Here is a 26,201-nt window from a genome sequence, read left to right on the forward strand (position 1 = left end):
ATGTGTGGAAAATAACAAGGACTACCAAGTATATAACGACAGGAAGAAGCACTCTGTGATGCAACCACACTAATGAAAATAATTACAGCAACAGTAGTACAATTTGAATTATCACGTTAGTACTGTTACAGTTATGATGTTAAACATCCCACTTTAGAAGCATAGTAAATACAGCTGGCTGTGAAGATCTGAGCATTTTCATAATTCTCACACTTTCTCTCAATTTGTTACATTGCATAAATGTTATTCACTGTAAAATGTGACCACACACATCTACCTGTATTTCAGAATGTTTCATTCATTCAGTAGGCACTGATTTTTTTATCTATCAAATGATCTTTTGCAATGAAAATATTTCAGAATTTGGCAACATTCTCATGTCAATTGTCATTGCAGCTGGAAAAAATACAAAGATCCTTCCAAAAATGTCAAAAATTCAAGAGTGGAACTGAATGATTACAACTGACCTTACAGCTGCAGTGCATTTTAAAACAAAGTTACAGCTAATAAAAATCATGAACACTATCTGAAGCGAAATAATTTTGCACTGCTTTCTATCGCACTGACAAAAAGGTAAATGAGCACTCAAAAATGCTCCCCACACGTCTCAGCAAACCTCGAGAGAAAACAACCCGTCGGATATATAACTAACCCCGTTTGCTCTATTACGTGTAAGCATCTCTGCGTGTCAAAACAGCACTGAAGCCAGAGAGAAGCGACGCACAAAGGCACAGTGTGAAGTGAAGAGTGAAGCATGTAGCTACTACACACAGGACTGGAAACATGCACAACAGAAGTACTGAAAAAATAACAAACAAAAAACAAAGAAAAAGTTGCGATGCGTTGCGATGCGCTTTTTGTCTGTCTCTCTTTCTCTTTTTCATGTTTGTCGGCTACCAACCGAATGCTCTACCTGTCTTACCAGCGGAGTGGCCATAATTATGCCAATTCGGCTGAGAACTGCTGGCAGTCGCTGGAACAAGGACAGAGAGAACCAAACACGTGACACACACAAAACCGTGGCTGCAGAACACACATGAATGAAAAGTGTTGAGATCATAGGGTTGCCAACACTACGAGGTGGCAAAATTTTAAGGTCAACATGCTTTTCTCAGCAGCAAAATTTAACAAGAATATTTTGTAATGATTTTGCAAGCAATGCTGTTGCGGAATGAGAGAAGGAAAACAAGTCTGCTAGCATATACAGTGACAGCTACCGTATTCTAGTTTAAGTTACCTGCAGCTCTTGTGTGATATCAAAAACTGCTTGTCTTGTGAAGCAAAGAGTGGTGAACAGTTAAAAGAGAAGTGGGCTACCACCATTCTTGTGCTTAGACAGTGCAACATTATGACAGAAAACATGAGTTGTTGGCAACCCTATTTAAATTTTCATCGGGCACATAAAGAATAAGTTTTATAAAATTTGTGCTAAGTGCTCACAAAATCATTTGCTTATTTGATGACACAAGGCCTGTGAATGTGTGTGTCTCACAAACAGAACAGTGACACACAAGCTTCTGTATGTGAATATGTGGCTGTTTTATCACTTTACTGAAGCTAGCACACACAAAGACACACACACACAATACTGATGGCAACACTTGCGTCTATTCAAAGTTTATGTATAGTAGTATACTTATTGTGTTGCTAACAATTTACGATTATTGCACTCAAGCTAAGAAACAACATTTATTTTTCCACTAAATATTCAAACCAAAAAAGTTTATGTATTGTAGTATACTTATTGTGTTGCTGACAATTTACGATTATTGCACTCAGGCTAAGAACAACATTTATTTTTCCACTACATATTCAAACCAAGGGTATAAATTTATAATTGTAAAATGTGTATACTTCATCTAAAGCACATAAGGAACTTCAGCTTTTGGAACAATTTTTCACAGTAATTAAATTTACCTAGATTTTTCGTGTAGATTATTATGAAATGTGTGTTTCATACGAAAAACACTGCTACATGGCTATCAATATAATGATATGGAGAATCATAAGCAATAGGCTGGTAAACTGGCTCTTATGCAAGAATTTCAGAACATTGATGCAACCAGGAGAAGCAGTTTAATTTTTTACTCTACACCCAGAGAAAAATCCTTGTTCACAGAAAGTGTACAACATAGAAGAATGACTGATAAATGTACTATTATACTGGCTTCTTGACTACTATAGGTACAAATGAAATGGATAAGTAGATGAGAATGAAAGAAGCAAATAATCATAATAAATATAGGTCCTGAAACTGATGGTTTTCCCAATATGATGAATGCACAAGTGCGACCGTGCTAAAATTATGAGTCTGTCTAAAACTATATTTATTCTGAAACACTGCAAGTGTGGTGTAAATTACAAAGTGATACACTGCCCTCGTTTGATTTTTGCATCATTCCAGATACCTAAGTAATGGAAAATAGCATTTCGACGGTAAGAGTACTGGTCACAGCTTGCCAGTACCATCACCTCGCAGATCCCGACTTCAGCCTGTTGGGTTCTTTTGTGTGGGGATATTTAAAGAATTTGCTGTATTCCAGTTACACTGATAGTGTCAATGAACTCTGGGAATGCATTGTGGATGGTTGTCAACACATTTGCAACACGAACGGGATTTTTGAACATGTATGGACATCAATGAGAAGCCTGCCTTCACACGAACAGTGGCGAACTAGAACACTTGTTGTAAGGTGTGTGACCTCAAGTGCATATTTGCAGTCTGGACCTTTGGGGACTCTGTCATAAGGTGTTCATGTACTCAGTCATAATACATCCTATTGGGAAAACCACAGATTTCAAGACTTTGTGTTTATTAAGATTATTTTGCTTTTTCATTCTCCTCTACTCACCCCTTTATAAACATACCTCTATCTATGTATGACCTCATAGTCTAGTTAGACAGCATTACAGTAACAGTCAGTTTATAGGCTTTACTTTTTGATTATGCAAACTGAGTAATATCCTCTAGTAAATGACCTTTTTTTAATTCATATTTCAGTTTTTGTTTATGGTAGCTGGACCTCCATTGGAGTGTCAGTGACTAATATGCAGTCACCAAACATAAAAATTATAATTACTGTGTTGCCTTCCAATGATCAATGAGGCAGTGTAGAAGATGAGAAACAAAGGAACTCTTTAACTTGTGCTACTGAGCAGCACAGTGTATAATGCTGGCTAATTTCAAATCGTGTACATACTTGTCATTAATTTTCCATTCTTGTACGAGCAATCAGATACTTTCTGACAGTTTTGAAAGGGTCTCAGCTAGGGGCCTAATGTAGCAGTTGCTCCAGTACTAATGCTATTAGATAATGAAAAACCATCAGAATCTACTGCAGCTGAAGAAAAATGAATTTCATGTATTGATCCAAAGTTGTTAAAAAGCAAGTGAAGTGTTTTGTTCACTTACAGACAAAACAGTGGCACTGTTTCTGAATTAGTACATACAGGGTGTTTCAAAAATGACCGGTATATTTGAAACGGCAATAAAAACTAAACGAGCAGCGATAGAAATACACCGTTTATTGCAATATGCTTGGGACAAAAGTACATTTTCAGGCGGACAAACTTTCGAAATTACAGTAGTTAAAATTTTCAACAACAGATGGCGCTGCAAGTGATGTGAAAGATATAGAAGACAACGCAGTCTGTGGGTGCGCCATTCTGTACATCGTCTTTCTGCTGTAAGCGTGTGCTGTTCACAACGTGCAAGTGTGCTGTAGACAACATGGTTTATTCCTTAGAACAGAGGATTTTTCTGGTGTTGGAATTCCACCACCTAGAACACAGTGTTGTTGCAACAAGACGAAGTTTTCAACGGAGGTTTAATGTAACCAAAGGACCGAAAAGCGATACAATTAAGGATCTGTTTGAAAACTTTCAACGGATTGGGAACGTGATGGATGAACGTGCCGGAAAGGTAGGGCGACTGCGTACGGCAACCACAGAGGGCAACGCGCAGCTAGTGCAGCAGGTGATCCAACAGCGGCCTCGGGTTTCCGTTCGCCGTGTTGCAGCTGCGGTCCAAATGACGCCAACGTCCACGTATCATCTCATGCGCCAGAGTTTACACCTCTATCCATACAAAATTCAAACACGGCAACCCCTCAGCGCCGCTACCATTGCTGCATGAGAGACATTCGCTAACGATATAGTGCACAGGATTGATGACAGCGATATGCATGTGGGCAGCATTTGGTTTACTGACGAAGCTTATTTTTACCTGGACGGCTTCGTCAATAAACAGAACTGGCGCATATGGGGAACCGAAAAGCCCCATGTTGCAGTCCCATCGTCCCTGCATCCTCAAAAAGTACTGGTCTGGGCCGCCATTTCTTCCAAAGGAATCATTGGCCCATTTTTCAGATCCGAAACGATTACTGCATCACGCTATCTAGACATTCTTCGTGAATTTGTGGCAGTACAAACTGCCTTAGACGACACTGCAAACACCTCGTGGTTTATGCAAGATGGTGCCCGGCCACATCGCACGGCCGACGTCTTTAATTTCCTGAATGAATATTTCAATGATCGTGTGATTGCTTTGGGCTATCCGAAACATACAGGAGGCGGCGTGGATTGGCCTCCCTATTCGCCAGACATGAACCCCTGTGACTTCTTTCTGTGGGGACACTTGAAAGACCAGGTGTACCGCCAGAATCCAGAAACAATTGAACAGCTGAAGCAGTACATCTCATCTGCATGTGAAGCCATTCCGCCAGACATGTTGTCAAAGGTTTCGGGTAATTTCATTCAGAGACTACGCCATATTATTGCTACGCATGGTGGATATGTGGAAAATATCGTACTATAGAGTTTCCCAGACCGCAGCGCCATCTGTTGTTGAAAATTGTAACTACTGTAATTTCGATAGTTTGTCTGCCTGAAAATGTACTGTTGTCCCAAGCATATTGCAACAAACGGTGTATTTCTATCGCTGCTCGTTTAGTTTTTATTGCCGTTTCAAATATACCGGTCATTTTTGAAACACCCTGTATGTGCAAGTGCAAGAGGTGCCAAAGAGCTATTGACAAAATATTCTTGGTAACAATCACATTCAAAATGCACAAGAAGATGGAAGAGGAGCTGTATAAACAGAGCCCATGTTCTAATAGCATGAACTGTGTAAGCATTCCTCTTATCACTTTGAACTTCATTCTCTGTTGCTTATTTATTATTTAGTTGATATTTTGAAATACAGTTGTTTCTGCACATTTGGCTGTTTTACACATAATGAAAAAATGAGGAAGGGCATACTATGCAGCAGCAATATTGTGTAAAGTTGATAATTAGACTTATTGTAGAAGCTCCTTCACAGTCATAGGGATTCTTATACACACTAATAAAAAATAAATGATTCACGATGAAGGAGTTATGCTAATTGGTCACAAATTGATATTCATCAAGGTATTGACAGAAAACACAAAACTGTAAAATTTGGCAGCTGAAGGGTGAATGTTTGCTGCTGCAGCACAATTTCACCACGCAGCTGACAAAGATAGTAACAGGGGACAAGTCAATAAAAGGGCATAAAGTCCTTGTGAATTTCATTCTGTGTACTCAGTTGATAAGTAACTATGGCTCACTGACAGGCCCAAGAGTACTATGATGTCAGCATCTGAGAGACGATTTGTAGTTGAGCTCAATGAAGCCAATTGGAGTAGCCAGTAAATCGCTTGACATTTGCACAGGAGTGATGCCACATTTGACAATGTTGATAGGAATGGGTGAACTACACCCAAACACAGCATCAAGAAAGAAGCAGTCGACCCATCAAGATGACAGAGGTGAGGACTGAGTGTCATCAGGGAGGCACTCACAGCTTGGATTCATCACTGTCATCATTCTGGCATGCAACCGGTGGCTCAGTAAGCACAATGGACTGTTGTGTACCATACGGTCTGATGACCAGGTGTTATGGTCTAGGGTGCCATTTCTTTTCACATTAGGATATCTTTGGTCATCATCTACAGAATCCTTATAGCATAATGGTACGTCAGTGACATTCTACACACAGTTTTCTTGCCCTTCATGGCAAGCTGTCTTGGGTTTATATTTCAGCAAAATAATGCCCACCCACATGTGGTGACCACTTGCCTTCGTGCTTGCCAAACCCTACCTCAACCAGCAAGGTCAACAGATCTCTCCGCAGATGAGAATGTTTGGAGCGTTATGGGCGGGGTCCTCGAACCAGCCCAGGATTTTCATGGTCTAAGGTGCCAATAGGATGGAATTTGGCACGATATCCCTCAGGAGGATGTCCAATAATTCTATCAATCAATGCCAAGCCAAATAACTGCTTGCACAAGAACCAGAGGTGGTCCAACATGTTATTGATTTGCTCAATCTGTGAAGCTGTTTCTCTCGAATAAATCATCCAGTTTTTGAAAAATTGTAATCATTTGTTTGTTTGTATAAGTACAGCACATCTACCTATTCCTGTCCCCTTTTTTTAAAGATAAGTTTACTGTCTAGTGGTATTTGTGGTTAAAAACAGGAATGAATTAAGGTAGAACTGCAAAATTTACAATTGCAACATTAGAAGCAGAAATAATTTCCATATAGACTATGTGTGCCCATCAGACTGGAGCTTTATATTTCTACGGAAAAGTCTATACAGTGTAACACACTGCCAGTAGACACCAGGCAGGAAATTGAAAATCACCAGATATTCAAATATAAAGTAAAAGAGTGCCTCACTAGCCACTCCTTCCACAATTTATCAGAATATTTTGACTCGTTGTTGTTGTTGTTGTGGTCTTCAGTCCTGAGACTGGTTTGATGCAGCTCTCCATGCATGCTGTGCAAGCTTCTTCATCTCCCAGTACCTACTGCAACCTACATCCTTCTGAATCTGCTTAGTGTATTGATCTCTTGGTCTCCCTCTACGATTTTTACCCTCCACACTGCCCTCCAATGCTAAATTTGTGATCCCTTGATGCCTCAAAACATGTCCTACCAACCGATCCCTTCTTCAAGTCAAGTTGTGCCACAAACTTCTCCCCAATCCTATTCAATACCTCCTCATTAGTTATGTGATCTACCCACCTTATCTTCAGCATTCTTCTGTAGCACCACATTTCGAAAGCTTCTATTCTCTTCTTGTCCAAACTGGTTATCGTCCATGTTTCACTTCCATACATGGCTACACTCCACACAAATACTTTCAGAAACGATTTCCTGACACTTAAATCTATACTCGATGTTAACAAATTTCTCTTCTTCAGAAACGATTTCCTTGCCATTGCCAGTCTACATTTTATATCCTCTCTACTTCGACCATCATCAGTTATTTTACTCCCTAAATAGCAAAACTCCTTTACTACTTTAAGTGTCTCATTTCCTAATCTAATCCTCTCAGCATCACCCGATTTAATTTGACTACATTCCATTATCCTTGTTTTGCTTTTGTTAATGTTCATCTTATATCCTCCTTTCAAGACACTGTCCATTCCGTTCAACTGCTCTTCCAAGTCCTTTGCTGTCTCTGACAGAATTACAATGTCATCGGCGAACCTCAAAGTTTTTATTTCTTCTCCATGGATTTTAATACCTACTCCGAATTTTTCTTTTGTTTCCTTTACTGCTTGCTCATTATACAGATTGAATAACATCGGGGAGAGGCTACAACCCTGTCTCACTCCCTTCCCAACCACTGCTTCCCTTTCATGCCCCTCGACTCTTATAACTGCCATCTGGTTTCTGTACAAATTGTAAATAGGCTTTTGCTCCCTGTATTTTACCCCTGCCATCTTCAGAATTTGAAAGAGAGTATTCCAGTTAACGTTGTCAAAAGCTTTCTCTTAGTCTACAAATGCTAGAAACGTAGGTTTGCCTTTTCTTAATCTTTCTTCTAAGATAAGTCGTAAGGTTAGTATTGCCTCACGTGTTCCAACATTTCTACGGAATCCAAACTGATCTTCCCCGAGGTCCGCTTCTACCAGTTTTTCCATTCATCCGTAAAGAATTCGCGTTAGTATTTTGCAGCTGTGACTTATTAAACTGATAGTTCGGTAATTTTCACATCTGTCAACACCTGCTTTCTTTGGGATTGGAATTATTATATTCTTCTTGAAGTCTGTGGGTATTTCGCCTGTCTCATACATCTTGCTCACCATATGGTAGAGTTTTGTCATGACTGGCTCTCCCAAGGCCATCAGTAGTTCTAATGCAATGTTGTCTACTCCCGGGGCCTTGTTTCGACTCAGGTCTTTCAGTGCTCTGTCAAACTCTTCACGCAGTATCTTATCTCCCATTTCATCTTCATCTACATCCTCTTCCATTTCCATAATATTGTCCTCAAGTACATCGCCCTTGTATAAACCCTCTATATACTCCTTCCACCTTTCTGCCTTCCCTTCTTTGCTTAGAACTGGGTTGCCATCTGAGCTCTTGATATTCATACAAGTCATTCTCTTCTCTCCAAAGGTCTCTTTAATTTTCCTGTAGGCAGTATCTATCTTACCCCTAGTGAGACAAGCCTCTACATCCTTACATTTGTCCTTAGCCATCCCTGCTTAGCCATTTTGCACTTCCTGTCGATCTCATTTTTGAGACATTTGTACTCCTTTTTGCCTGCTTCATTTACTGCATTTTTATATTTTCTCCTTTCATCAATTAAATTCAATATTTCTTCTGTTACCCAAGGATTTATATTAGCCCTCGTCTTTTTACATACTTGATCTTCTGCTGCCTTCACTACTTCATCCCTCAGAGCTACCCATTCTTCTTCTACTGTATTTCTTTCCCCCATTCCTGTCAATTGTTCCCTTATGCTCTCCCTGAAACTCAGTACAACCTCTGGTTCTTTCAGTTTATCCAGGTCCCATCTCCTTAAATTCCCACCTTTTTGCAGTTTCTTCAGTTTCAATCTGCAGTTCATAACCAATAGATTGTGGTCAGAATCCACATCTGCCCCTGGAAATGTCTTACAATTTAAAACCTGGTTCCTAAATCTCTGTCTTGCCATTATGTAATCTATCTGATACCTTTTAGTATCTCCAGGATTCTTCCAGGTATACAACCTTCGTTCATGATTCTTGAACCAAGTGTTAGCTATGTATAAGTTATGCTCTGTGCAAAATTCTACAAGGCGGCTTCCTCTTTCATTTCTTCCCCCAATCCATATTCACCTACTATGTTTCCTTCTCTCCCTTTTCCTACTGACGAATTCCAGTCACCCATGACCATTAAATTTTCGTCTCCCTTCACTACCTGAATAATTTCTTTTATCTCGTCATACATTTCATCAATTTCTTCATCATCTGCAGAGCTAGTTGGCATATAAACTTGTACTACTGTAGTAGGCGTGGGCTTCGTATCTATCTTGGCCACAATAATGCGTTCACTATGCTGTTTGTAGTAGCTTACCCGCACTCCTATTTTTTTATTCATTATTAAACCTACTCCTGCATTACTCCTATTTGATTTTGTATTTATAACCCTGTAGTCACCTGACCAAAAGTCTTGTTCCTCCTGCCACCGAACTTCACTAATTCCCACTATATCTAACTTTAACCTATCCATTTCCCTTTTTAAATTTTCTAACCTACCTGCCCAATTAAGGGATCTGACATTCCACGCTCCGATCCGCAGAATGCCAGTTTTCTTTCTCCTGATAACGACGTCCTCTTGAGTAGTCCCCGCCCGGAGATCCGAATGGGGGACTGTTTTACCTCCGGAATATTTTACCCTTTACCCAAGAGGACGCCATCATCATTTAATCATACAGTAAAGCTGCATGTCCTCGGGAAAAATTACGGCTGTAGTTTCCCCTTGCTTTCAGCCGTTCGCAGTACCAGCACAGCAAGTCTGTTTTGGTTAATGTTACAAGGCCAGATCAGTCAATCATCCAGACTGTTGCCACTGCAACTACTGAAAAGGCTGCTGCCCCTCTTCAGGAACCAAATGTTTGTCTGGCCTCTCAACAGATACCCCTCCGTTGTGGTTGCACCTACGGTACAGCCATCTGTATCGCTGAGGCACGCAAGCCTCCCCACCAATGGCAAGGTCCATGGTTCATGGGGGGTATTTTGACTCAGTGATGTAGATTTTGCGTAACTCTAATTATGGCTTTAGACAGAATTTGACTTTGCCAGTATACAGACAGCTGATAGTGACCTGTATAAAATCACACAACTGCTTAATCTGAAGTACCAGGTAAAAGTAGCAGCTGAACTGTGGCTGTTTTTCTCCAAATGTATGTGTACATGCGTCAAGTGATCTAGAAATAATTCCCATGACTATCAGTATAAGCAGATCAGCACTACACATTCAGTAATTAGTTCTCAGCACACCTTAAGAAAGTATGAAGAACTGCATGTTTTCCAACAGCTGTACAAATTTATTATTTATTTTTTACTGGTTTTGCTCACAGGGAAACTGAAAAACAAAACCCCAAAGAGTATTCACACAGAATACAACAAATATGTTGCCAAGTTGACCAAGGTAAACATGTGCAAGTACTTACAAACAAGCTGTACATTAGATGGATATGTAATTCAACTTTCCATCAGATAAAGTGAAAATCATCAGAGTCATAAAATAATTTACAGAACCACATGTAAGGGGACATGATTTCAATACCAGCACAAAACTGACTTCATTAAGGTTAAACACAATGATCATAGTGAAGTCGTTTTGTGTTGGTTTCAAAATCATGGCCCGTTATACACGATTCTATAAATATTTTATTACTCTGATGATTTTCAATTTATTGAATGGAAAGCTGATTGCATATGAACCTAGCGGACGGCATTTTTTGAAGTACTCCCACATGTTTACCTCGATCAACTTGACAACTTATTTGTTTCATCCTGTGTCTGCATCTTCTGCTTGTTTTTGGTTGCTATAGTCTTCCTGTATATATGGCTGCTGTGGGTGAAACCACAACAAGTAATTCTTCAAATTACTGACAGTTTTATGTGTCACCTCATTAAAGTAACTTGCAGCAGCTATCTTTGTATAGCTTACCTTTTTCCACATCCCTGATGCCTATCCTTCATGACAGGATTTATTAAACTAGATGTGCTAATTAAATGAATGCTTGTTCACATTTACTGGCACTGAAGTGAAGAAACTTTACTGTACAGGTATCTGCTTTTAGTAAGTACCATTTTTAAGGCTGCTGCAGTAAAAATGAATATGGATTACTAACATCTGTCAATGCACATATTTTATTTCTAAAACACACAGACTTTCTTCACCAGAAGACCATACACATGTATCAGTCACAAACACATTAATTTTCCATATTACCCTATGCCTTTTTACGAATGCTGAGCAACCGTGATCAGGCTACTATACATATAGATCCATCAGTGTCTTGTAGTACATACATTTAAAGACTAAATGACACAACATCTGGCATCACATTTATCTTACATATAATTTTGAGCTCTTCAATACAGGAAACAAAATATTCATTCCAGTTAGGAAGTAACAACAATTTAATGCCAAAACTGATGTAAGATGTGTCTTCAGCCACTGATTATTGGGCACACACAAAAATGATGGAGGCTGCAAATCTGATCTTTTATTGATTTGAGAGTCTTCTTTAGTGACTCTGCAGAAAAGCCTGTGTACCTAATGCTGAACTTTCAAAAATGTAATAGATAAAGTATACATGTGACAGAAGAAGAACATCCATTTACCAGCTGTTGAAACAGGAAAACCTGGAGCACAGATGAAACACATACAAATTTAAAAATACTACTTCTGTCATTTGGAATTTTCCAAAATTCTTTCATCAGGATAAAGACAGACAGCAGATAAAGGTTAGGGCACATATCCAGATGTTGGAGAATAGGTAAAGTCACTCATAATACTGGATCAGCAAGGACTTAAAGATACAGTGAATGAGAGGAAAGGAGCACTGATTCACATAGATTCATTCATTCTTTTGTTAAATTACTGTGTCTGTCCTTCTGTAGTTGTTCTTGCAGGAACAGCTGGTATGTGGACAGTAATCTTCAGAGTTTCAATTCTTAAATAAGTAATTTTTTTAAAGTGTTTATCGTCAGTTTATTTCATGAAGCAATATTCTTTTAAATGCAATAAACTACATAGTGTCATGCACTTAAAAAGGTTCACTGCAACCTACATAGCCTCTGCTTTTAGCCATTATAGAAAAATGAGAGAGGCAAGACCAATGTGAAAGGATGCCAATGAAACTGATTACTACTACATACCATAAATGATGACTTAAATATATAATGATGTCTGTAATGTCAAATGAATAATAACAAAATTTACTAACACTTAATTTTCTTAAATATTTTTTTGAAAGGTTTTCAGTTAAACAGAATATAAGATTTTACATTACCTAGAAGAAAGAGGCAAATATTTGAAAGCTGTAACTGAAATTGAATGTAATGCAGAGGAATAAAAAGGTGTCAGAGATGTGAGATTATAAATGGTGTGACTATCAATACAGCTACTTTTCAGTACAGTAGTAGAAAGGATACATTGATAAACCTCTAATTTATGAGTGCATTCTTTATTAAAAGTTTCATTGGCTCCATTTCATAATTGCATGCAGAGATCATAAAACATTAAATTCGTGCAAAAGAAGACACCAGTAAAATTTCTGTGTCACAATAATGTTGCTTTCCTTCACAACACTACAGCAAATGGCAGAATGTTGCTTTAATTTTAAGTGATCTGCACATTGTGCAGACTTTTCTTCTGCATTAGAATTAAGATTGCAAAAAGATGAGTGAGTGCTCTGTTACTATGAGGCAGAATTTAATGCAAATTGGAACGTTTTCCTGTTGCTTTTGTTCAAACAGCTACACTTTTTTCATACTCATATGATAGCTTTCCTGTCACAGGTAGCAGGAAAAATTTCATTCTTCTTATATAATAACTAGAATACTTAACATACAGCACTGTGCTAAGACTGATAGCTGGACTGTACGCTTTTCATGTAAGTGACGGTAACTAAGTGCACACCGACAGTCCAGAAAGTTCATCAACATAGCACAAAGTTGTGCACAGAAAGAAGTAACAGTTTTACAAAACTAACAACAAAGGACACAGGTATACCAAATGAATACTGAAGTTTTTTCACATGAAAAAAGTAATTCTGAAAAAAAAAAAAATCTTGTCTGATGCATCTGGCTTAATTTTACCTTCCAGAAAAAGCAGAATTATCAATGCCCTTCCTTTTGAGTAAATTGAAATTCCACTGTGAATATCTAAAATAGTGCACAGATTGAAAGTTTCCTCTGTATTACCCACTACTTTCTTCCTTAACTTCACAAACTATTTCAAATACAATACAAATTTTTAGTAACCACAACTAGTGATAAGTTTGCTATCTTTTACTTCAGTTTTACTTATGTTAGGGTTTTGAGTCATAAGCATCATCAATTGGCATTAGTAAGTATACAACAATGAACATAAGTATATGCTGATTTTTGTAATGGTAGTGTTGTCATGATATGTGCTGAGGATTGACATAAAATGTCTAGTTTGAGATAGAAGCACAATGTGTCTTTGAAAGAATATTACTTCATGCAAAGTATATTGTAAATTTTTTACAAGAAACTGCTTTAACAATAAAGGGTTACATGAGTCTGTTGATCAAATACATTTCTAAAGTATTTCTGTGATAGATCTAGTAGTAAGAAAGTAAACAAAACATGGTTTCCTACTGCCCAGGAATACATAGTTATTTAATATCGATGTATATCAAGCATACAACTCTTCTGATTGAGGTTTACTTGGAATAATATTAGAGAGTTCCAAATAATAATGCAAAGAAATGATTCAGTTTCAACAAGTGTAGTCTACACTTTGGTAATGCTCCAATCAATATTACAGAGGAACAGTACTCAATTCACAAATATAAATGAAAGTAATTTCATTTCATAAAGCTTAAAATTATAAAAATGCATTTGCCAGATATGAAAGATATGCATGTATTTCATGCAATGCAGCATAGGCCTGCAAGATGCCAAGCACTGGCTCTTACTGAAAATGTTTTTAATGGTGGGTTTCTTACGTGAGTATCACGACTGCGCAGCCTTTTGCATTTCTGTTGCATGAAAGTTTTAACATAACATATTGAAATTATGCAATGTTGCAACCAATTAACTAGTTGTGTATGAAGTGGTAAGAAATGGATCATTGAAATTAAATGTGTAAATGCAATAGCAGCACTGAATGCTATTAAAAACCAGTTAAAAATCTGAACAAATTCAAACCTTGATAACTGCTTGTGGACACTAAATCCTCAGAATTATCACACATGAACACAAAATAACTAAAAACTGTCCCTCTGAAGGGAACAGAATGGATTTGGATAAAAGATACCCCACAGGCATAATCATTTCAAAAAAAGTTTAAAGGAATCTGTTAAGATGTAGCATCCAGGTTATCCACTGATTTTTTTTGTCAAAATAAGGTATAGTTGAAGGTAGTGTAGTCTATAGATTTAACAATAAAAAAAAGAACCTTTTTAACTGAGACGATCAGTTTGATGTTATTCATAATCTTTGCTTTTGTAGTGCAATGCAATCATACTGCAGCAAAACAAAAGTTGTAAAATCCCATCAGTAGCCCTGTTTTTGAGGCATAACTGTAGTGAAAGATTAAAATGCTAATTACATAGTGGACAGTAAATAATAAATTTGCCACATTGTAGCATATAATTCCACTCCTGTAGTGTTCTCCTGATAACTCCGTCCACCAAGAGTATCCTCCTGTTTTATACATTCACATCTTTTCATACAGGTACACTGTATTAAATGGTTTTAAAGATCTTTCTAGATCCCTGTATCTCTTTTAGAATATAAAAATACAAACAGAATGCCCATTTCACAGAAAAGAGAAAGATAAGAATAATTTTTTCTTTGGCCATACTGCTGCAGGAGAAATTACTATGTTTATCTATCAATAGCAATTAAATTTTCTTCAGTCTATACTAACATGATAAAAAGGAGAATATAAAGGTTGAAGAAAGAGTGGGCTTGCAGAATTGATGGGCAAGAATGATTACTTTTAATTCCATAAGTAACTAAAACATAATTTTTAATGGATAAGAGTAAGTCAGCAATTAAGTTACAATGGTTGAACAGAAAGTAACGCACCACATTTTTTTTTCAACAATTCTTTATTGAACATAATGAGAATTACACATATGAAAGAATGGTGTTTAATCTACACAGCCTATTTTCCACATAATCTCCAACCCATTTTATGGCCTTCCTCCAGTGCCCTGTCGGTACCAATCTTTGTCCTAGTGGCGGAGCCAGTGCTTCACTGTGTGAATCATCTCCTCATCATCTTCAAAATGTCTTCCATGAATGGCATCTTTTAATGGCCCAAACAAGTGAAGTCCGAGGGGGCTAGGTCAGGGCTATAAGGTAGATGGGGTAACTCTGTCTAACCCTCTTTTGCAAAGTGTTCATCAGTCCTCTGACTAGTGAGGGGTCAAGTGTTACCATGTTACAGCAAAACATTTCCTGGGTAGTTGTAGCACTGAAGTCACCGGAAGCGTGTCTTGAGTTTTGTTAATGTGTTGACACATATTTCTGAATTAATGGTGCCACCTCTTGGCATCACATCAATGAGAATCACACCTTCACAGCCCCAGAACACAGTGATCATGATCTTTGCAGCCGAAGCAGAAAACCTGTGAAAGTTACGCAAGGTTTGTGCATGAAACACATTTCAAGGACTTTCAACTGCTGATAGTGAGTATGCAATATACAGTTTGCATGAACAATGGAAAAAGCAGAAAGGCATTGTGAATAAGGTAGAAGAAGAAAATTTATTGATGCAAACAAGCATGAATGAGGTCAATGTAAATGTTCTGACCAAAAACTGTGCCGAAGTGTTCACCAAAAATACAAAATGATTCCCTCATTGTGAACTCCAATAATAGCAAATTGTTTGAGCTTTCAGACAGCTATGGTCATGGACTTGCAAGTAAGCTAAAAGAAACAACTAAAACATAGTTGTGTGGTATAGTGAAATGGGGAGCCCCACTTGGCAAAATTAAAAAAAATGACTGCATCCACAGAGGTAAAAAATCTGCACAATAAAGATTTTCTTGCACTTTTGGGAGGCGCAAACAATGTCTACAAAAATGAAACAGCGAGTGCAACGTGTGATCTTAAACAGTGTCTGAGAAACCTCACTCACACAAACATAGTAATGGTCAATATTCCACATCACTATGACCTTGTAAGATGATCATGTGTTAGTAAGGAAATAGAAAGTGCCAACAATCAGTTTGCAAAAAATCTGCAGACATTTTAAAAATGTGGTATGTGTTGATATAAGCAATACTGGAAATAGATCCCACACACAACACAGACTTTACCTGAATGGCTTGGGGGAAGAATATCTGGCAGATCTTTGATAACCAAGGAAATAAAAAAACTGCCAAAAAAAATTCAACACCAAAATGATAATTGCATTGCCATCACCAGACACAATAATGAAAGCACTTCAAAAAAAGGTAAAAGCATTTGAACCATCAGCACCAGCAAAGCACGTAAAAAAAGACGAAGTGTTAACAGAAAGAACAGTGGACAGTGATTTCAATGACAAGAGAACTACAGTTCCTCACCATCCAAATATTATTTTAGACAAAAACAAGAAAAGCAAGAGACTCCAAGTTCACAAGAAAACACAACAGTAGTGGCAGAGCCAACATTTGAAGTGTCAGAAACAGCATCACCATCAACAATAACAACAACAACAGAAATGGCTGTATTAAGTACATTAGCAGCAGCACCAATTGCAGTGACAAGCAACTTGCCACAGCCCAATGCACAGGTACGCCCCGAGAGGTGGAGGAAACCTGTCGTTCTAAAGGATTTTTGGTATTTCACCAGAACACGAGAACGAATATGACAGCTCAAAGTGTAAATAAAATTGTTACCAGTTCTCACCCTAGTCACATGCATATTTTAAGTCTAAATATTCAGTGCCTTAGAAATAAATCACTAGAACTTGAGGTAGTAAATCACTAGAACTTGAGATAGCAATGAACAGTGCAAACACTGACTGCATATGCATCATGGAGCATTGGTGCAGAACTTTTGAACTAAGTATCATTAATATTCATCCATATAAGTTGGCAATTCAGTATTGTAGAAAAATGGCAAAAACAGAGGTGTATATATCTTTACTAAATCAGGTATCAGGTACAAATGAAGGTGTGAAGCTGAATTATTGAGTGTGGAAAATCATTTTGAAGCAGCAGCTATATGCTTGTATGAAACACAGGGAAAAGTCATAGTCATAGCAATATACAGAGCACCTAGTGGGGACACTGAAATATTCTTTAATAATAATAAAAAAAACCACTGCTTAACATTCTTTTTACTGAAAGAGCCACTGTAGTCATCTGTGGGGATTTCAACATAAATCTTATGAATGAAAGTAGGCTAAAAAATCAATTACTAAATCTATTATGTATTTTCAATCTGTTTCCACACATACACGAACCCACAAAAATAACATATAATACAAACAGTCTTATAGATTATATATTTTCAAATGTACAACCCACGGAAGTAGAAGTAACAAATACTGATTTGAGATTATCAGACCATAATGCTCTTGTCCTCAAAATTCCTTCAATGCCACTGCAAGGGAAAACAGTACTTCATGTATAAAAGAAAATTTTCCATTGAAAACTGTGTAGAATTTACTAATATCCTGACTAGTGAGTCCTGGGCAGAAGTGCTGTCCTTAACAAATACGAATGATGCTTATAACACTTTTTTTTTCAATTTTCATGGGATATTTTGAAATGTGCTTTCCAAAGAAACTGTCAAGAATCACATCACATCACAATACAAAGCCAAGTTCTTGGATCACAGTTGGCACTAAAACTTCTTGTGGAACTCTAAACAGACTAAATTCAAAATTGAAGACATCTACAGATGCACAGTTCATAGAATATGTTAAGAATTACAAGAGGGTATATCAAAAAGTAATTGCCAAGGCAAAATTTATGAGTAATGACAACTTAATAAGACAGTCTGATAACAAATCAAAAGCCACAAGGGGTATTGTGAAGACTGAAACAGGAAAGAGATGCGAAGACCAGGATATCATTCTCAAAAACACAGAAAATGTCAATATTAAAAAACAAGATTTGCCAAATTACATTAACAATTATTTCATAAATGTAACAACTTCATTAAGCTTGACATTTACAAACCAAGAAAAACATGAATTTCCAAAAGCTGCTTGTAGCACGAGGACAGATCCAACAGATCAACATGAAGTGTTCAAAGTAAGAAAAACCTTGAAACCTAAAATGTTAGCAGGAGTGGATGAGGTGCATGTTTATATCATAACAATGACAGCTGCACAAATCATAAGGCCCTTGGCATGCATAGCTAACTTACCATTTAGTGAAGGAGTGTTTCCAGAAAGGATGAAAATGTCAAAAGTGAAACCTTATTCAAAACGACGACAAGCGTAAGGTAGAAAACTATCGGCCAGTATCCCTCCTTCCAGCATTTTCCAAAATAATAGAAAGATTAATGAAGCACAGAATCAACAAATATCTAAATGACCATAAGTTACTAAACAGAAATCAGCATGGCTTCCAGGCAGATAAAAATACAGAAACAGCAGTAATGTGCTACAGTGAAGAAATAATCAAAAATCTAGAAAAAGACAACAGCATAGTAGGACTAAATTTACATCTCTCAAAAGCATTTGACATTCTTTTAGAAAAACTGGAAGCATTAGGCATTCATGGGACAGGGAAAAAGTGGTTTGAATCATACCTACAAAACAGAACACAGATTGTAGGGCTGATGTCAGATTACTCCAACCACAAAATAAATTTAGTATCAGATGGAAAAAAGTGGAAATAGGAGTGCTGCAAGGCAGTATTCTATGTCCCTTATTGTTCCTTGTCTACATAAATGACTTTCACACCTCAGATGGGTTTGCAGATGACACTAGTGTGACAATAGGTGCACCAAAGCGAATGCTGCAAACAACTATTGATCAAGTAATAAAGAATGTCTACACTTGGTTCAATGCAAATTGATTGACATTAAATGCAAATAAAACAAATTATATACAGTTTGGGAAAATATGTCAAAATGTAAATCTTGATCTGTTGTTGGGTAACAAGGCCACAGGCAGAGTGGCATCAACAAAATTGCTGGGGATTCACGTGGATGAAAATCTTAATTTTAATGATCATGTAATGAAACTTGTACAGAAACTTAACTCAGCTTGTATTGCTCTTAGAATTATTGGAAATGTTTGTACTGCAGAGGGTGCCAAAATGGCATATTTTGGCTATTTTCAGTCTCTTGCAATATACGGAGTAATATTTTAGGGTTCCTCCACTTGCCGTCTCAAACAAATCTTTCTGTTATAGAAGAGGGCTATCTGAATAATAACGCACAGTCATCCACATATACAATACAAACCCTTATTCAACAAGCTTAAAGTTCTAAGAACACCTTCCTTATACATATACAAATGTGTTTTATATGTTAGGGTCCCCCTTGCAGATTTTCAGACAAATGCAGACTTGCATAACCACAATACTCGAAATAGCACAGCACTCCATACTCAGTGAACAAAAAGAACATACACACAAAGGCATGTGAGCCATATGGGTACAAAACTCTACAACACACTGCCGGCCAATATCAGAAAGTCAGAAGATGGAAACAGATTTAAAGTAGAATTTAAAGAATTTCTACTTGAACAATGTTTTTACTCGGTAAATGACTATTTAGGCCAATAAATAATTCTGATAATGTTTATATTAAGGCAAAACTGAAAACACTGTCTTTCAGCCCCTAAAGTTTCTGTTAATTTTTTAAAAATCTGATGGACAGCTGTTGAGTGTGGTAAAATCTTTACTGAATTATTGCAGTGAATATAAGGGCTTACTGTTTAGGGAAGGCAAAAGTAAAGCCTTAGGGCAAACAGACTATGCAGTTACAATACTGTTAGTATACATGTATAAAAAGTTGTACTGTGTCTTGTATGACCAAGTATTATTCTTTGTACATTTTTTGTACAATTTTGTAGTATTATTCTTTGTACTACTTATTGTAAAATTTTGTATGTTCCTTTTGCACAGATTGTTTTCCATAAATTTACATGTACTTTTGGACAACACCCCTACAATATTTATTGTCTATGAATGGATAAATAAATCAATAAAAATAAAGTAAATAAAGCAGTTACTCTGAATTTTTTCTTCTGTAGGGAGTGGGAATGGTGCCGTTCCATCAACGGTCATTTTGTTTTAGGCTCAAAATGTTGAACCCAGGTTTCATCACCTTTCACAATTTGGGACAAGAAGGTCTCCCCCTCAGTTTCAAAACATTGCAATAAAACAAGACAAAGGTTTTTCCTGTGTGATTTGTGATCCACCGTTGGACACCGCAGGACTCATCTTGCATACACTTTTGAATATCCAAGACTGTGGATAATTGCATCCACATGTCCTTTGCTGATTGATAGATGCAACACCAACTGCTGAGTCGTAATACGTCTGCTCAGATGAATGACGACATCAGCTCGCTGCAACATGTCAAGTGCGACAGCCGTTAATGGCCTCCCCAACTGCTGAAAAATGTGGAGCTTTGCCAAACCGCCCCCTGATGACCTTACTCTTCAGGCCCAGCGACTAACTACTTCTGTCGACGGCAGATGCTCCAAAGGCTTTGCACAAGCATTTGTGAATATTACCCACAATTTCTGTCTCTGCAATAATAAATTCAATGATGGCATGTTGCTTGTAATGTATATCACCTACAGATGATATTTTGAAACTGTCCTGCAACTACGCTATCTATCGGAAGTGAAGGGAACTTGGTGCGCTTACTCAGGAGACTTCAAATAATATATATGTAACGTTTTGCATTTGTAGCATTGTTTCCAGCTGAGAAAAAAATGCAGTACATTACTTTCTGGGCAATCTTTGTAAACAAGACTTGGGGAACTACAAATTTGAATTTCACTAGGTAGCAGTAGCAGGGTGATGAGAGTCTTTGACAAAACAACTTTTATAACAGAAAAACTCAGTTTTGTGGTTTTTTATGGTACTCACTGACAATATCACAGGCACTGAAGGAATCTAAGCCAGAATAACAAGACTTGTTCTAAAAGTAAACAAGATTTTTCATAGTTACTCAAGTCAATGCACCAGCAGGTTCATACTCTGGTGAGGTGGCAGAAGACCTCTATGAAGAGTTACAGTTACTGATAAATGACAACAAATCACACTACGAGATGATGCTGGAAGATTTTAATGTGAAAGTCAGACAAAAACTATAGAATGTTTCTTCTATGGGAAAGTTTTGTTGTTATATCATCAATGGCTGAGGTAACACACTAAAAGTAGTTTCCAAGAACAACATGCTTATCCTTAACACAATACAATAGAAGAAAGCAAACAGAAAACAGGTTGGCAATGTCCATATGAAACTAAAAATGACACAGACAATATTTTATCAAACATCTGTGACAATCTTAAACCATTTCAGAACTGAAGTGATCACAGACTACTAAGATGCAAACAAAATAAAGATAAAATACTAGGTGAAAAAAAGAAATTTCAACAGGAAAGATGTCAAAGGAAAGAAGTCAAAGGAAGAGAGTAGATTACAGAAATATGTTTAAGAATAAGCAGATACCTCATATAAAATTAAACAACAAGGACAGCATCTTAAGGTTGTAAAGACTGATGAAAGGGGCATTTATTGAATGATGGTATTTATGCAAACACAAAATGCAATTTAATGTTAGGGAAAATAAATAAAATTTTAAAGGTTGCCCATGACTTAGTAATTCTGTCAGTGACAGCAAAGACTGAAAAGATCAGTAGAATAGAATGAATAATGCCCTTGAAAAGATGTTGCAGGATGAACATAAATAAGAGTAAAATTCTACAGTGTAGCTGAATTAAGTCAGGTGATGCTGAGGGAGTTGGATTAGGGAAAAAGAGATGCTGAAAGTACAGACAAGTTTTTATATTTTCAGACCAAAATAATTATTCATGGCAAAAGTAAAAATGAGATAAATTGCAGACTGGCAACAGCAGGAAAAGTATTTCCAAAAAAGGGAAATGTTAAACATTTTTTGAAAGGAAACTGAAGGGTTAATTTTTCTGTGCAAAACATATACGAAACACATTACTCATAAGCAGAAATCAGGTCATAGTTAATTCTGTACCAGATCTCTTCATTTATGAGGGTTGCCCAGAAAGCAATGCACCCTATTTTTTTCTCAGCCAAAAACATGCTATGAATGCGAAACATATGCTATTATTTGAAGTCTCCTGAGTGGGCGTGCCAAATGTCCGTCACTTACAACAAGTAGCTGTATGACAGTTTCAAAATGGTGTCTGTAGGTGATGTATGTTACAAGCAATGTGCCATTATTGAATTTCTCACTGCAAAGAAAAAACTGTGGGGAATATTCACAAACGTGTGTGCAAAGTCTATGGAGCATCTGTTGTCAAGAGAAGTACAGTTAGGTGCTGGGCACGAAGGGTGAGGTCATCAGAAGGCAGAACTCCACGATTTGCAGTGGTCGGGAAGACCATCCACGGCTGTCACACCTGACACACTCAATTTAACCCCATCAGAATTCCACTTGTTTGAGCCATTAAAGGATGCCATTTGTGGATGACATTTTGAGGGTGATGAGGAGGTGATACACACAGTGAACCATGGGCTCTGCCACCAGAACAAGGATTGGTACTGACAGGGCATACACGACCTTGCTTTGCGCTGCAGCAAGGCCATAGAAAGGAATGGAAATTATTTGGAAAAATAGACTGTGCAGATAAAACATCATTCTTTCATGTGTGTAATTTTCATTATGTTCAATAAAGAACTGTTGTAGAAAAAAGTGCAGTGCATTACTTTCTGGGCAATCCTCATAGCATAGATCTAGTAGTGTTCTACAAAAGTGCTTTCCGAGACACACATTAAACAATTTTTTTCATGGTTCAAATGCAGTATCACAGACCAACACAAAATTGTATGAGATTAGATTATTATTAATAGGTGGTGCAGCTAAGGAAATGAACTTTCTGATGCCCAACTGCAGATGGCAGTGTTCTGACAGGAAATAGCAACAGCATAAGAATCATCTGAACCTAGACCTGCTATTTCCTTCTTTCTCAAGTAGTTATCAAATTATGTGACACAAAGAAATTAGTACATCCCCAATCAATTTTTTGTGGAATACATTCTTTATTTACAGCATACCATAAACAAGGTGAAAATATCAGAATACTGTAGTTTCAATCTTATTGCTTTCTGTATTTATCTTATCATTTAATGTTTTGTTTGTAAGATTGTTACAGGTGGAACACTACTGTAATTGCTTGTGTCTTCATCAGAACACAGGGATAAAATATAAAACTGAGATTGCCAACCCGACAGTGTACTAGGCAGAAAGGAACTGGGTATCTTTGAAGGACAAGTATTCCTAATAGTGAAAATTCCATTTGAATGAGAGTAAAGCTCCATGAATAGTCCTACAAAGAATTCACGGTGACAGTTAATAAACCATCTAGCAATTTTAAAATACCAGTTTTGTACATTAACTAATAAGTACTAACACCACTAAAAGTTTTTCAACCTGCAACATACTGCAGATCTTGATATAATCAATCTTCATTTACAGCAGCTGGTAGGAGGAAATATGCCACTGTTGAATCAGGACTGAATCTGATTGATAGGGTGACCACATAAAATCATCAACTAAAACAAAATTCACAAGTCCAAAAAACAAATATGTCCCACACTGGCCTTCATTGGTACTGACTATTAGCCTGCTTTATTCCATGATAAACCAAAAATAAATAAATGTAATACTGACATATAAACACACTGAATATTGTGGGTGTACGGCTTACCTGGGTTACAGGGTTTTCACCCGGGCGGTACACAACATTGTGCAGTGGTCGTTTGCGTCCCACGTAGTTCACGCACACAAACTCCAGCAGACTCGCGTAGATGAAGCACATGCACACTCCATCCCAAACATTCATTGCTGTCAGATTTGACACAACAGGGAGAGTCGATCGGAACCCGTTTGATGTTGTGAAGAAGTTGAGCATTGTTGTTACACCTTTCATAGAGGAAAAATGCTGTTACCTTTCCAGCTTATTGAATAATTTGTAACTTACACAAAAATAGTTACAACAATATTCCACCACAAATTTCAGTTTTGACCTTAGAAACATGAACAACAACTTGGAGCACTTTGCATTTTCAAACAATTTACGTGTAAGCCAACATTTATGCAATAGTTGCTTCCTTAAAATCCTGTTATCAATTCTCAAACAATGGAAAATCCATGATGGAATGTAACAATGTTATGAAAAGGAAAGTTGCTACTCACCATACAGGAGAGATGCTGAGTTGCAGATAGGCACAACAAAAAGACTTACAATTAAAGCTTTCGGCCATTAAGCCCTTCATCAACAACAGACGACACACACGCACACACACACACACACACACACACACACACACACACACACACACACACACCTGAGACTGCAGTTGTGTGTGTATGTGTGTGTGTGTGTGTGTGTGTGTGTGTGTGTGTGTGTGTGTGTGTGTCTGTCATCTACTGTTGATGAAGGCCTTAATAGCTGAAAGCTTTAATTGTGAGAGTCTTTTTGTTGTATCTATCTGCAAATCAGCATCTCTGCAATCTGGTGAGTAGCAGCTTTAATTTTCATAATATTGTTAACAATTCTCTGTATTTCCCCATCATTAACAACTTAGTGTAGACCTTATTTTTTACTTTACTTGGAGAATTTTCTAATTTTCAAGCTGATTACAGTGGTGAATTTCACCACAATTTGTACTTACATGTGACCTGCATCATACAACACAATCTGTCTCACAAATTTTAGCACTACCAGAAGATACAGTACACTGATGGACTTGGTACATCGCGAATGGCAAGCAGAAATGACCATCATTATTATTACACCAATGCTGCTACACAATACTCAAAGGAAGTTCTAGTTTCAAGAGATTACAGGACATTCTGTAGAAGATGTGGTAATGCTTTCTTATTTTAACTGTAGGCATACACAGCAAACAACAACAACAGTGCTGAATAGCTCTGTAGAATATTTATACATAAAAAAGTCAAAGACCTGTGTAGAAGGTGCTAAACTCATCCAGTTCATTCATGTCAGTTATGGAAAGTTGAGTATCATCAGAAATGTATGAGTATGGACTGAGAGAGCAGGGGAATTTGTATAAAACAGAAGGAAATTGTGTAATTACAAACACTGGGTGTGTGAGTTTTTTACTGCCAGGTATGGATTTAATTAGAATAACAACATGCAATAGGCACCAAGAAGACTAACCCATGTCAAACCAGTATTGTGTGTAAAAGTAATAGCCATTTCTTGTGCTTTAATAAAATATTGTGTTAAACCTAAATCCAAGGGTACAGGAAAACTTCTGGATTGCAACAGAAACAAAGTAAACTGTGTTAACAGATTACCTAATAGTTTCTGACAGTTATATATTGTATTTTTTATTATTATCCTTATTCATGCTGTGCACTTAAGGCAAATCTCTCAGTCTGTGATACTTTCAGTGCTATGTGCAACATATTCCTACACCTTTTCCCATACAAGTCTTTCTTTAGCTCCTGAACAAATGACTTACAAATTGTGGTCACCATTCCAAGTTGGAATGGGCCTTACCTTAATTTTTAGACTTCCTGCAACTGATAGACACACTCATGTATAGTGATTCATTATATACTACTGTTGCCGCCTGAATGAACCTAAATTGGTAGGACTGAAAAAACAGTGTACGAGCAATGAGGGATGAATGGGTACACACATTTGGCACTGCAATGTTGACTCTTGTGTGACCAAGAAAGGATCAGTAGTCACTTTCAGGAGGCAAAATTTTTAGTACTGCTGACAGGCACATTATAAAAATAAAAGTTATAGTACCATCCTAGCTTTCAGACCTATTAGTTCTTTCCTCAGGGGTAGGAAGGGTTAGGTTTGGAAAGGTTAAAAAGGAAGGACAAATAACAGACACCGAAGGATGAAAGGGACACACATGTAACTCCTGTTCTGTCATTACATTTCTGAGACAGTTTTGAGTTGTTTGACTCACTGGCCCAGACATGATGATTTTCGAACGATGTAGAGACAGCTGGATGAAACTGAACATGAATGTATGTGT

General features: G+C 37.3%; 1 protein-coding gene across 1 annotated transcript in view; it reads right to left on the reverse strand.

Annotated features, from left to right (window-relative positions):
• LOC126428288 (glutamate-gated chloride channel) overlaps positions 1-26,201 on the reverse strand; it is a 444,803-nt gene that overhangs the window by 60,973 nt on the left and 357,629 nt on the right. The window contains exons 10-11 of the mRNA XM_050090205.1: positions 23,885-24,099; positions 923-973 (exon numbers count right to left, since the gene is read on the reverse strand). Of these exons, the coding sequence (XP_049946162.1) occupies positions 923-973; positions 23,885-24,099 (266 nt within the window). The remainder of the gene's footprint in view (positions 1-922; positions 974-23,884; positions 24,100-26,201) is intronic.

Source organism: Schistocerca serialis, chromosome 12 (assembly GCF_023864345.2).
Source record: "Schistocerca serialis cubense isolate TAMUIC-IGC-003099 chromosome 12, iqSchSeri2.2, whole genome shotgun sequence".
NCBI classification, from domain to species: Eukaryota; Metazoa; Arthropoda; class Insecta; order Orthoptera; family Acrididae; genus Schistocerca; species Schistocerca serialis.